The sequence below is a fragment of the Vombatus ursinus genome, unplaced genomic scaffold (assembly GCF_900497805.2).
Source record: "Vombatus ursinus unplaced genomic scaffold, bare-nosed wombat genome assembly UNPS02014894.1, whole genome shotgun sequence".
NCBI lineage: Eukaryota > Metazoa > Chordata > Mammalia > Diprotodontia > Vombatidae > Vombatus > Vombatus ursinus.
The window spans coordinates 4,615,976-4,629,869 of NW_020954672.1; the positions used below are offsets into that span (position 1 = coordinate 4,615,976).

General features: G+C 46.5%; 1 protein-coding gene across 3 annotated transcripts; it reads right to left on the reverse strand.

Annotated features, from left to right (window-relative positions):
* Positions 1–995: 995 nt before the first annotated feature.
* On the reverse strand, positions 996–10,206 carry RABGGTA (Rab geranylgeranyltransferase subunit alpha). Of its 3 annotated transcripts, none has more exons than XM_027843142.1 (17): positions 10,175–10,206; positions 9,723–9,780; positions 9,323–9,433; positions 9,072–9,196; positions 8,478–8,665; positions 8,047–8,250; positions 7,392–7,475; positions 7,162–7,244; positions 6,944–7,045; positions 6,618–6,717; positions 6,169–6,220; positions 5,756–5,844; positions 5,492–5,580; positions 5,242–5,358; positions 1,926–2,039; positions 1,615–1,702; positions 996–1,236 (listed from the first exon to the last, which is right to left on the reverse strand). In XM_027843142.1, the coding sequence occupies exons 2-17, from the start codon at positions 9,723–9,725 to the stop codon at positions 1,088–1,090; spliced, it is 1,698 nt and encodes a 565-aa protein (XP_027698943.1). In that variant the 5' UTR covers positions 9,726–9,780; positions 10,175–10,206; the 3' UTR covers positions 996–1,087. The 3 variants fall into 3 exon arrangements, with proteins under 3 accessions (XP_027698943.1, XP_027698944.1, XP_027698941.1); XM_027843143.1 differs by having other exon boundaries at positions 10,179–10,203; XM_027843140.1 differs by lacking the exons at positions 9,723–9,780; positions 10,175–10,206 and having other exon boundaries at positions 9,323–9,677.
* Positions 10,207–13,894: the final 3,688 nt, after the last annotated feature.

The following is a 13,894-nucleotide window of genomic DNA, read 5'->3' on the forward strand; positions in this document are numbered from 1 at the left end:
AGGGAAGGTCAGAACCACTGGACCTGCATTGGGCAAGGCAGACAGGAAGAGGTTGGGCAGTTTGAGTGAGCATCAGGGTGTGTATACAGGTGAGCTCTGGGACATTCCCAAGGAAGGCAGTCTTTTATTAGTCTTTCAACCTTCCCACCCATTTCAATGAATCTATTCCATGACAAGTTTGGACTTAGGGCTCTAGCCTGAGCTTCTCCTATTTCTCTCTTCGAGGGAGTCACTTTGGATTAAATCACAAAATTTTAGAACTGGACCAGATCCTAGAGATCATATAATCCAACTCTGAGGTTGTGGATGAGGGGACAGGACTTGACCATGGTCACAAAAGAAAGTGACAGAGCCACAAGTAGAAAGTAGATCTAGAAAGAGAGAAAAGAGAAGAGGAGGGTATGCATATAGAGAGGGACAGAGACAGAAAGGTGTCAGGCTGGGATCTCTGCACTACAGTAGAGGTGGGGTAGAGATGAGCTATCTTCAAAAGCAGCTCCTGGGACTAGGGTTCACTTCCACCAACAATTAGGGACATTTATATAGCATTTTAAAGTTTTCCAAGTACTTGAAACACATTAGCTTACTTCATCCTCACAACCCTGTGAGGTAGATGCAGGTATTATCAACATTTTACAGATGAGGAAACTCACCCTGGTCACTCAGCTAGTGTCAGAGGCAGAATCTGAACCCAGGTCTTCCTGACACCCAAGTCCAGCATGTTGCCTCCTATGCCACACCTCCTCTAGCAGTATGCAAAGAAAAGCTGAGTGAGAAATGTGTGTGGATGTGTGTGTTGGGGGGAACGGACATGGACACAGATATAGGAAGACTTGTTTCAAGGGACAGAGAGGTGGACCAAAATTGTCACTCTTTTTTCCCCACTTTCAGTTCTCTGGCCTAGTTAACATTTTAGGCCAATCTTTCCCTTCTTTTTGCATTGCTCCAGAACTTGAAGGGTGGTGGTATCGGCGGTGGCAGCAGCAGCTCATCAGTCCAAATGGAGGCTTTTCTGTCTTTATTCAGTTCAAATAAATTAAAGGTCAAGGGTGGGAAGGATACCCAGGGTATGTACTGTGAGAGTTCCCTAGGTCAGGATTCTGTCCACACCAGGCAGCATGGCCCTCAGCTCCTCTGGAGCTGCCTCTAGCTGGCAGAGCGGGTTGCACTCCAGACTAAGAAGGGACAGCTTTGGACAGGAGGCCAGAGTTTGAAGGGCCAAAGGGTGCTGCAGGCCTAAAGTGGAAAAGTCAAGGAAAATGGAGGCATCATTCCCAGCACCTCAGAGACAAAGGGAGGGATGTGACAGAGGTTCCTAGAGGCCCTTATTCATCTCCGTTGGGTTAACTGGGCTTAATATAACTACTTTCACATGAAGAAGTGCAGAGTCTGATATGACCTGGCCAAATCAATGAAAATGATTTCTACATAAAGTAGAACCAGTACTAACATCTGTAAAATTAATCCTCCAGGCCACCCATTTAACCCCTGCTTTTTCCTTCAGGAAGAACACTCTTAGGAAATCACAAGACACTCTGTTTTACCCACTGTGGATCCTTTCTATGTGCCAACCTCTCCTCCACTTTCTGGCTAATTACCACAGGGTTAGGATACGGTTGTCACACAGGGACAGCTCCTGTAGTCTGGGCAGATTAACAACACCCTCCACAGACTCTATGGCATTTCCATCTGCCTGCAAGACCTAAAAAGAGAGTAAGTGGATGTAAGCAAGCACAGTTTCATTGTGGAATGCATGAAGGCCATAGCTGGGCAGCTCCTGCTGACCAGAAAGCAAGAAAGGTTTCAACTGGAGCATCAGGGACGGAGGGGCACTGGGGTTAGCAGCATGGGAGGCCAAAGGGTCAGAGGAGATTCCTCAGAAGAAAAGGAGAAATGGGCAAAGGAGTGAGCAGGAAATCTCTTACCTCAAGGCAGCGCAGCATAGCCAGGGCAGGAGGTAAACTTCTGAGCAGATTGTGGGAGAGGTTAAGATGAGTGACCAACAGCAGCTGGTCCAGATGGCAGAGCAAGGTCAAATCCTAAGGAGAGAAAGGAGGCTAGAGGACAGACAGGAAGTAATGTCCAGGAAGACCTTACTGAGGAGTCCTCCAAGATGGGGAGCCCTGATTTGGAGGTCATTCCTTTAGAATTTTATTGAGTTTCTCCTGGACGCATAGTACCATGCCAGAGACTGAAGGTGATATGAAGCCAAGAATTGGGAGGCTGCCAGAAGGCCACGTGCACACACATTTAAACAATACGAGGCAGTGCCCGCTCACTGCCCAGACCGTGATACAGGTCACTGGTGCTAGAGGAATTCTGAGGCAAGAGGGTGTGGGCTGGACTAGCTGGAGCACGTGGGATTTAGACAGGTGGAAAGGAGGGGAGGAAGGTATTCTCAGCAACGGGAACATCAAAACCAGTAGCTCTAACAGGCCCAGCATGTCTGAAGGACACTGAGAAGACCAGTCTGGCTGGAGCAAAGGGTTCATGTTGGGAAGCAGTTGCAGATAAAGTTGCAAAGGTAGGCTGGGGAAAGTCTTGGATGCCAAGAAAAGCAGCATGAATTTTATCTTGGAAGTAATGGGGAACCTTTGAGAGAGACAGCATAGTATGGCTGGTAGAAAGAGATTTCACTAATCGGATATTTCAAATTGGATGTCCCAGAGATATCCAAAAAAGTAATTATCTCCCCCCCCCCTCGCCCCCCCCCCCCAAACCCGCCACTTCTCTCCCAAACTCATCTATTTCTGTCAATTTCTGTCAAAAGCAACAACATTCTTCCAGTCTCTCACGTTGATAACCTTGGTGTTATCCTCACCTGCCTACTCTCCCCCATCCTATGTACCCAGGCAGCTACAAGGAATCCCATCCCTCTCTACTCACACATCTTACCACCCTAGTTCAGGCCTTCATCACCTTCTACCCACCTCACGGCAATGGCGGCTAACTGGTTTCCCTGTCTCAGTATTTCTTAAACTGTGGGTCGAGACTCCATTCGGGAGTTTAATAAGTGCTGAAGGGGTCGTGAGTGGGAAAAGTTTAAGAAGCCCTGCTTCTAGTCCACCCTCCACAGAGATACCAAAGAGATATTCCTGAAGAGAAAATCTGACCACAACACTTTCAGACTCCAGTGGCTTTTACTGCCTCTAAGATAAAACATTACCTCCTCTATTTACCTTTCAAGGATTTCACAATCAAGAAAGACCTTTTTCCAACCTCCTACACTCTGCAATCAGCCAAGCAGACCTTGTCTCTGTTCCTAACTCCCTCAGAACTCTCTCTCCACTGTATCTGTGCCTTTGTATTAGCTATTCCTCATGCCTGAAATGTGCTTCCTTCTTCTTCCCTACACCTCTTCCTTCAAGATGCAGATCAAGCATGACCTTCTACCTTTCCCTGAAGCCTTTCCTGGTGTCTTCCTTCCTCTCAAACTACTTTCAGTGGAACTATTTTGTATTTATTCTCTTTATATTTATTCTATATATACCTGTATATTCATTCCTGTTATCTCCTCACTAGAATGGAAGTTCCTTAAAAAAGGGATTGTTTCATTTCATTGTACTTGTATACAGTGTCTGGCACACATTTAATAAATACTTGTTCAACAATATCTGTGAAATCACAGGTTTGAACAACAACAAAAAGAGTTTCTGAGTAAAAGAGTGGCATGATCAATGCCCAGCAATCCAGCAATGATGTGGAGTAGTGGGATCAAACTCAAATAGGATTCTGCTATCCCCAAGATAACCACAAATTAACATTATCTATGCTGTATTGAATTTGTATAATTTGTCAGATAGTTTCCAATCACATTTTAATCTGCTTTAGGCATACACAGTAGTTTTACTGCCTTTCAGCTGTGAATGTGACATCTGAGATGTGGAGGACCTTAAGAAAGCAGTTGAGAGGTATTATCATAGTCCAGGCAAGATAATTCAGAGGAAGACCTGAAAGAGAGAGAGAGTGAGAGAGAACATGCGCGTGCGTGCGTGCGTGCGTGCGTGCGTGCGTGTGTGTGTGTGTAGATAAAATGATGCTGAGCTGTTAAAACTGGGCAGAAGAATGACCATGGATAGAAATAGGGAAGTTTGGAGGGGAAATGACTTAAGTGGAAAGATGATAAATTCAGTTTTAGACAAACGAAAATGTCTAATCTGTACCTAAAGATCAATCATCATCAAACAAGCGTTAAGTACTAATTTTATGCTACGTACCATGCTGTGCTTTGGGGATAAAAACAGTCCCAGTCCTTGGAGAACTTAATTAAATACTAATCAGAAGACATCACATACATAAGAGAGTTCAGAGATAAAAAAGATAATAATTTGGAAGTCAATTGAAATTAGAAGAAAAGCAAAGGGCTTTGTACAAAAATCTGTACTTTGTACAAAAATATTTAAAGTAGTACTTTTTATTGTAGCAAAGAACTAGAAACAAAGCATCAACTGGGAAGTAGCTGAAAAAACTGTATTATGTAATAATGGGATATTATTACATCATAAGAAATAATAAAATGAAGAATTCTGAGAAACTTGAGAAGACTTCTATGAACAGTGAAATGTGAAGAACCAGGAAAACAATTTCCACAATGACCACAACTTAAGGGAAAACTACTCTGAAATACTTCACAACTTTGATAATCCAGTGACTAATTATGCCTTCAGATACCTGGGGATGAAGCATGCCTCCCTTTCTGGGCAAAGAAATGCAGGATCAGAGAGGCCCAAAATGAGACTTACATTTTCATACATTGATTTGTTTAACTGTATTAACGTGTTTATTCTAGAGAGTCATTTAGTGGGTAATGGCAGAAATGCAAGAAAGAAAGAAAGAAAGATCTATAAAGCATTTAAAAAAACACACAAGAAAAAAGTTCAGAAGGGAACGTAAACAGCATCATTTTGTTAGGCTCTTGTTAATATATACTTTTTAAAAGCAAAGTGAAACATTCACGGCTTCGTATACAACCCTCAATGCCAGGTACTTAATAAATGATTTGTTAACTTTATGTTTTGTTCTTTGTATATTGAGTGACATGTTTGTGTTTGTTAATAATTGTTAAATTCATTCATAATAAAAGAAAAGAAAAAAAGAAAAAAAGAAAGGCTCTGAGAGTATAGATGAATTTTCTGAGTGTCAATGAGGGCTGAGTCAGTAGGAGCAAAGTCAGGGGCTGGGCCAAAGTAAATTCACGAGCAAGGGGGAGGAGTGAGACTCTTGGGGATGGGGCAGCCGTACCTTGTAAGACAGGTCCAACACTCGAACGTCAGCATACTCCATCTTGAGGATGTAGTTCTCCATCAAGAACTTGCTTCGAAGATCATCCAAGTAAGAAGCTCGCATTGGGTCCGCTACCTTGCCGGAGGGGTGGAGGAAGAGGGGTCAACGGACCACCCCATTCCCCACCATTCCTTGTGCTGCCTCAGGGTCCTAAATGAACCCTAACCCTTATGTTCCAGGCTCCCTTCTCTAGTACTCTTCAACTTACCTTGAGGGCCTGAAAATACTTCAGAGTGTCCTTCTCATACACGAGCGGATCCAGTGCCCGCATCAGCAGGATGATAGTCAACAGACACCCTGAGAGTGAGGATGGTGGTGGTGGGGGAGGGAACAGGGCAGAGAGTCTATCCCTAATTCCTCCTCCGGTCTAACTCTTCCCACTGCCCAAGATCCATTGGTCAGGAGAGGCAAGGTCTCCAGGAGAGGGAGCTCCCTGAAGGGGCAGGCTCTTTGGGGCAGAGAGGGACCTCACATTTGTTGTCTGGTTCCAGGTCCTGCAGCTCCTTACAGGACTCCAGCTCCGACTGTAACACAGTTGACTTCTCCATTGATAGCTCCATTCTGACAGATAAACAGAGCAGTGGGGGGATGAGGACCACATACCTGCTTTTCCTCACCCTCCTATACTCCAGAGCCTCAAGTATCCTAGGGAATGCCTGCCCCCAAGTTTTTAAGTCTTTGCTCCAGTTCTCCAAGTGCAGGATCAGAGGCCCAAAATGAGACATACATTTTCATACATTGATTTAACTGCACTAATGTGTTTATACTAGAGAGTCATTTAGTGGATAGTGGTAGAAATGCAAGAAAAAAAGGAAGAAAGAAAGATCTATAAAGCCCAACACACAAATCCCCCCAGACATGACCCTTTTTTATCTCTCCCATAACCTGAACAGTTGCTCATCTGTGGCAGAGTCTTGGCACCAACTTTCTTTTAGACCTGGGGAACAGATTAGAATAAGGGAAGGGAGTCTGTGAGAAGGAGCTGGAAGAATGAAAGAATTTGGTGGGGGTAGGGTATATGGGGCTACACATTTATTAAAAACCTATTACATGACATGTATTTCCCTAGAAGCTGAAAATACAAAGATGAAATAGAAAATGGCAGTCCCTATCCTCAAGGAGCTTACAATCTAATAGGAGTAGAGCAAGGAATTAAGACACGTACACAAACAAGGGAGATTGTAATAAGGCCAAATGAGAGTCAAATAAACTACTCTAGGAAAACCTATAGAGGGAAAGATTATTTTCAGGGAGAATACCCCTAAAAGTTTTGGAGAAGTGGTGGTAAACTGGCTGAAGAGACGGGGAATTGGGAGTAGAAAGATGTACATCACCTTTGTAAAGCACACACTCCTTCTGGACCTCACCCCACATCAGGGAGAATGAATGTTGAGGGGACTGGCCATTAAAGAAGTCAGTTGGCAGGTCACACAGCTAGAATGAGCTAGGTCAAGGAAATGCTATAGAATTCATCACTTTTGCAGCCTCAGGCCAAACCCTCACTTCCCAACTTCTCAACCTATGAAGGAAGAGGGAAAGGGAGAGGGGGGAGGGGGAGAGAGAGGGGGGGAGGGAGAGAGGGGGGGGGGGGGGGGGGGAGGGGGAGGGAGGGGGAGAGGGAGAGAGAGAGAGAGAGAGAGAGGTGAGGGGAAGGGGATACCCAGACATAGTTGGGCCGGTTTCTACCATCTGGTGTCCTCCACTCCACAGGTAGGGGAGACTTATCCACGAAGAGCATCAGAGTCTCTATGCCAGGGCTCACCTATGTTAGAAAACACAAGGTGGGTAACATATAAGCCCCATCTGTACCCCCACCCCCCAACTTCACTCTTTTCTCTCCCTTTTCCCTCTCCTCTCAAGTATATACTGAGAACTCACAATTATAGGTCGAGAGAAACAAACAGTCAAACAAGCTTCATTCCGGCTCACAAGGAGGCAGCGAATGGCATCCTTAGGGTCAGCTGTGGGCAGGGTTAAAGGGGCAGTAGGGTGAAGAAGTGGCACTCAGTTCCAACTCACTTCCCTTGATGCCCAAATAGTTCATAAGCTTCTTTGCAGCCTCCCCACAGCCTCACCACAAACCAAAAGGCAAGCCCCAAATCCCTCACCTCTACCCAGGAGCCATCTGTGGTAAAACCAGGCACTCTGGTCGTTGGGATCTGTGAAGAAGGCATTCTGTACCAGCTCCAGCTCTCCAGGGGACATAAGAAAAGGAAGCTGCAGTTAAGACCCAAGGGCCTCACTAACTCCACCTGATGGTTCCACTGCCCCAACTCTTCCCAACACCCCTCAAGGATGAGGCCCCTCATCTAGCTCACTGGCCTTTGGGACTAGAGGCAATGAACTCCCTCTCCCTTAAATTGGCTTTAGAGTCTGTGCCACACCATTCAACACTTAGATATATGTTGTTCTACATCATTCAATACTGTTTTCACATATTTGTCTTGTCTCTTAAGTCAAATGGTAAACTCAAGGGCTTTTCTGTTTCTATATAACTCTCAAGCCCCAATGCCTAGCATATTGCTAATCTTCTAATAGATATCTCAATAACTACTAACTGACCTCATCTCAGAATTCCACTCTTCCCTGCCCCGATTCTACAATTTCTGAAGCCCAGGTTTCTATCTAACCTTCCCTGATAACTGTAACCTATCTTAATTTCTGAACCAAATGGTGAAGTAGAGGTTGTATCTTGGGACCTACCATTCTTTACTCCTCCCTTTCTTCCATTTGATTCTTGCATCCCCCATACCCTCTGCTTACCACGTAGTAGAATATCTTCAGGAAGGCGCCCTGGTGGCTGAGAATCTGGCAGTGGCTGCAGCTTGGGCAGGAGGCAAGATCGGTAGTGCCAGGAGGAGTAGTTGGAGAAATTTCGAGTAATGAGGCTATCAGTAAAAGCTAGCTCTTCTGCTGGTGGCACAGCTGCCTTTTGGGCCACAAACCTCCGGTAATCCCAGCAATGAACTGTGGATGGCAATGTATCTCAGACCCAGGGGCTGGGAGGGGGCACCCCTACCAGCTCCCAGAACTATCATCTGTGGTGTTACTTAGTCCTATAGGAATACATCACACACATAGAAATCTACTCACTTGTCAGTCTACCAACCAGCTCAGGAGTCCCATCCCAACTCTCTTGTTTGGATGAGGATGGGATGGGGCCTGAGAAATCAGGTAATTTGTGGGGAACGTACAGTTACGTTCATCAGCTTCCAGAAACTTGGCGCACAGTTCCAGTTCACGAGTCCAGTTGGGTTCAGGCAGGCGGCCAAGTAGCCAGCAGCGATGATGCCAGGTTCCATAGGACTTGGGGTTCACCCGTAAGCAGCTCTCCAAAAACCCTAGTTCGGCTGCCACTAGGGTTGCAAACTCCTCAGGGGACCTATGTCAAAAAAGTGATAATTAGTGAATCCCAAGTCTCCCCCTAAGTGTCCCATTCTAGGACCATGCTGCTCATACTACCTGTTCCCCCAAACCCTGTTCTCCTCTGTACAACAGCTCAATTTCAACATCGCCATTCCCCCCCCCTTTTTTTTGAGGGGGGGTAAGACTGGTTCTCCCCATCTCACACCCAGGCTGGAAGTACATTTCAGTTCTGTCTGCTGGGAAGCTTTGGCCTGGGGCAGCCTGAGCACCACACTGGTGCCAAGACTAAGCCCCCAGCTTCAGCCTCCCAGGTAATGGGGATGACAGGCCACACTCAGCCCCCAATACCCTGGTCCACCACTCTCTCCGGTACTGGGGCAAGGGCAGGGGCATCCCTGGCCGCCTCCAACGAAGGAACGCACTTCTGCGTTTCCAGATGCATCAGCACCTCCCGTCGGCAATTCCACATGGTGGCAAAGTCGGGGTTCGCCCCCAGGATTTGGCTGGTCAGCTCCAAGACCGATTCGTCCAGGTGGCCCTCCTGTCGCTAAAACCAAGGAGACACTCCTGTTGGGCGGCCCTGCCTGGGTCATCCTATGGCCCCCCAAGACCCCTCAACCGCCACAGTCTCCGAGGCGCCCCCCGCTCCAGGGGCGCGGGGGAGAGCGTCCACCTTCTGAAAGATGGCCTCCGTGGCCTCCCGGTACAGCTTCAGCTTCTGCTCCCGCTCCACCCGCTTGGCCTCCGCTTGTTTCTCGGTGGTCTTCACCTTCAGGCGGCCGTGCTGGGGATAAATAAAGGGGGGCGATGGCGCGGCTCTGATTCTGAGGCCTCCCGGTTCCCCCGTGCCGTCCATGGTCCCCTCCTACGTGTTTGGGGCTGGAGGAAGGTGGGTCTTCAGGCTTCCCCTCCAGGCTTCAGCAGTTCAGTAGAGGCTCCAACGGTTAGGGTCAGGGGTCAGGGAGGAAAGTTGTCTTAAAGGTCAGGGGTCAGGGGAAAGGTTGGGGAGGAGCAGTTCATTGGAGAAGGGGGGAGGGAGGGAAAGAATGGGTGTGTGCGGGGGTAGGTCTCACCATGATGCTGAGGCTCAGGTTTCTGGGTAGGGCACAGGGTCAGGTGACCAAGGAAGACCTGAGTGCAAAAGGTGACAATCATCTGGGAGTGCCGCCCCATCGTCCCGGACACGCCCCTGGACCTGGTCCGCCCACCCTCCCCCGGCCTTCCTCCCGGAAGTGGCTCAGGCCTGGAGGCAGGGACATAGCTGAGAATGAAGGAAAAGGGTCGGCAGAGTCAGACCTCTGCACAGTGCCTGGGGGAGGGGGGGAGAGGGCGAGGTGTGCCACCGCCCCTGTTTCCCACTCGAGCCTGGCCCATCCCCGCTCCCCCTGCCAGGATTTGGTCACATGGACTAGTCCAGCAGCTCGCGTGCTCCTCTGGGCGATGCCACCGCCCGCCCCAGGGGAGGGAGGCTCGGGGTCCTCGCTGGGGGGGTGGGGGGGTTGGTGCATGGGCGAGACCAACTTACCCACCTGCGGGGCGTCCAGAGGGAGGCGCAGGAAACGCCCGGCGGCAGGGAGCGGCGGCGGCAGTGGCGGTGGCGGTGGCGGAACGGGGCTGGGAGATGCACGCCAGCGAGACGGGGAGGAGCGGCCGGCTAGGACGGCGCCCCTCCCCTTCCAAGCGGGTGGGGATCGCTCTTAAAGGGCTAATGCCGGATCGCCGGACGTACGGTCCTTAGGCTGCACTTTCCTTTCCCCCCACCTCCACCCCGGAGGGGCCTGTACGAGTGCCGGTGGGGTGTGCCCGACGATGCTCCGAGAACTTTAGACACTTGTCCCAAGTCCCATAGCGAGAATCAAAGTCAGGGTTCGACCCGAGGTCCCCAGGCTGCCTCCATCCACCTGCAGCTTCCTTTTTACTATCTCCAAGCTACTTCCCTCCCCTTTGGGCTCAGTTTCGGCTGGAGCAGTGGAACACCCCCCACCCCACCCCCGTATCCTCCGTGCTGGGAACAACAAGCCTGGGTTATGTGGATGAGCGTATGGTTCAAGAATATTGGAGCCACTGACAGCTCTTTGATGTTGGGCAAGTCACCCCGCCCCCTTCAGTTTCTCTATAAAATGAGGGGGGATGGATCTAATAATAGCTAACATTTATTTATATAGCAGTTTCTGAGTACTAAACGTTTTACAGTTATCAGATTTGATCCTCACAACAACCTTGGGAGGTAGATACTGTTGTTATCCCCATTTGACAGATGAGAAAATTGAGGTTAAGTGACTTGCCCAGAGTCACACTGCTAGTAAGTGTCTGAGGTGAGATTTGAGTTCAGGTCTTTCTGTGCTCTTTCCATTTATCCACCTGTCTTCCTGGATGTGCAAAAGCCCTTTCTAGTTCTAAATCTTGTTAGCTGCTGCTGGATGACCTTGGAGCAGGAAGGCCTGAGTTCAAGTCCCACCTCAGATATGACCCTTATTACTAGATAGGACCCCAGCAAGGCACTTAACCTCTCCTAGCTTCAATTTGTTTACAAAATGAGAATAAACCTCTCAGGGTTGTTGTCAGCATCAAATGAGCAGACATGTCATACCATATATGAAGGGATTTGCCAACCCTCAACTGCTATATAAATTCTAGCCCAGTGTGCCCAGACACTGTGCAAATTCTGCTCATGTTAAATGTGTTCTCTTCCACAGCTGTGTGACAGTGTATGTGGTCATTTGAACAAATGGTTACCTGGCACCTACTGTTCATGGAACCTAACATTCACTTTTCTAGGTGTTGGGTATGAATCAGAAGATGCATGATACATAGTTGCTGACTCCAGTGAGCAAGAGGAGATGTTCATGAAACTACTTGTAGAGCTAGATGGCCCAGGGTGTAAGTGTAGCATCACTCCACTCCGCAGAGGAGGCATCGAGGCCCAGAGACTTCCCCAGCAGTCACACAGCTGATGGGCAATGGAGCTGGGACTAGAATCTAGGTCTCCTTACTCTCAGTAATAAACCCTTTTTGCTGTGCCACAGCTGCCTTCCCTCCCACTTCAAGCTGCCTCAAATTCTTAGAAATAGCTTGAGTATAGATCAGAAATAGACAAACCAGTGTTTGGAAGTTAGAAGGTGCAAACTAAAAATTGTATGAGAAATCATTTTAAGACATCTTAAGAAGGGAATAGTAATATTACTGTTAATAACACTTATAAAGCAGTTTACAGTTTACAGAATGCTTACATATAGAGGATTTCACTTGATCTTTTCACCAACTATATGAGGTACCTAGGGCCAATATCATTATCCCCATTTTACAGACAAGGAAACAGGCCCAGAGAGATGACACAGAACTAAGGTAAGAGCCCAAGTTTTCTGACTTGAACAGTCTCCTTGCTGTTTCATCAACAAGATATTCTACTAAGTCAAATTTGTAAAAATACAAGTCATTCCCCCAATTGAGAAATGGTCAAAGGATATGAACAGACAGTTTTCAGATGAAGAAATTAAAGCTATCTATAGTCATATGAAAAAATGCTCTAAATCACTATTGATTAGAGAAATGCAAATCCAAACAACTCTGAGGTACCACATCACACCTGTCAGATTGGCTAACATGACAAAACAGGAATATGGTAAATGCTGGAGAAGATGTGGGAAAATTGGGACATTGATGCATTGTTGGTGGAGTTGTAAAATGATCTAATTCTGGAGAGCAATTTGGAACTATGCCCAAAGGGCTATAAAAATGTGCATACCCTTTGACTTCTAGGTGTGTATCCCAAAGAGATCATACAAATGGGAAAACGACATACATGTACAAAAATATTTATAGCAGCTCTTTTTGTGGTGGCAAAGAATTGGAAATTGAGGGGATGCCCATCAGTTGGGGAATGGCTGAACAAGTTGTGGTCTATGAATGTAATGGAATACTTTTGTGCTATAAGAAATGATGAGCAGGGGCAGCTAGGTGGTGCAGTGGATAGAGTACCGGGCCTGGAGTCAGAAGGACCTGAGTTCAAATCCAACCTCAGACACATAACACTCACTAGCTGTGTGATTTGGGGCAAGTCACTTAACCCCAATTGCCTCACCAAAAAAAAAAAAAATGCATCAAAAGAAATGATGAATAAGCAGACTTCAGAAAAACCTGGAAAGACTTATATGGACTGATGCTGAGTGAAATGAGCAGAACCAGGAGAACACTGTACAAAGTAACAGCCACATTGTAAGATGACAAACTTTGATAGACTTATCTCTTCTCAGCAATGCAAGGATCTAAGACTTCTCCTAAAGTCTCATGATGGAAAATGCTATCCACATCCAGAGAAAGAACTATGGAGTTTGAATGCAGATTGAAGCATACTATTTGCTTTTTTTTCTTCTGTTTTGTTTTGTTTCTTCTTTCTTGTGGTTCCTCCTGTTGGTTTTAATTCTTCTTTACAACACAACTAATGTGAAAATATGTTTAATAGGAGTGTGTATGTAGAGCCTATATCAGATTGCGCACCGTCTTGGGGAGGAAGTTGGGGAGGGAAGGGGAGAAAATTGAAAACTCAAAAGCTTATGAAAGTGAATGTTGAAAACTAAAAATAAATTAATTAAAAAAACCCCCAAGATATTCTATTTCTTGGCTCCAGACATTTCCTCTGTCTCCTATACCTGAAATGCCCTCACTCCTCATCTCTACCCACTGGCTTCCTTTAAGTCCCATCTAAAATCTTCCATGGGAAACCTTTCCCAACCCCTCGTAATTCTAGTGCCTTCTCTTTGATAATTATTTCCTATTTCTCCTGTATAGCTTATTTGTATATACACTTGTTGTTTCCCCTGTTAGATTGTAAGCTCCTTGGGGGCAAGAACTGTCTTTTGCCTCTTTTTGTATCCCCAATGCTTAGCACAGTTCCTGGCACATAGTAGGCACTTAATAAATGTTTACTGATTGATTCATTTCCACTGTACCCCATTAGCCTCCATACTTGTGCATATACATCTTTTTGTTGTGAGTGATTATGGTTCACCAAATTTATGTTGTACGATGTGGGTGGGTATATGTTCACATAGTCTTTATATTTATTGTCTATTTTCTCTACTTGATTGTACATGTATTGTGTATTTTCTTGTCTATTTTTTCTACTTCAGAGTATAAGCTCCCTGAGATCCTAGGCTGTGGCTGCTCTATACTCATAACTTCTCATAGATTCATTTTAGTTAAAAATTTTTGTTCAGAATAGAATACCTTTCCAATACCATAAACA

What these genes read in the sequence shown, in the direction of transcription:
- RABGGTA (XM_027843140.1), bottom strand. Translation starts at nt 9,505, where the DNA reads ATGGACGGCACGGGGGAACCGGGAGGCCTCAGAATCAGAGCCGCGCCA. An exon ending in CGGAGGCCATCTTTCAGAAG is followed by an intron (nt 9,197 to 9,322) that starts GTGGACGCTCTC and finishes CCTTGGTTTTAG; the next exon opens with CGACAGGAGGGCCACCTGGA. An exon ending in GTTTCTCTCGACCTATAATT is followed by an intron (nt 7,046 to 7,161) that starts GTGAGTTCTCAG and finishes TTTCTAACATAG; the next exon opens with GTGAGCCCTGGCATAGAGAC.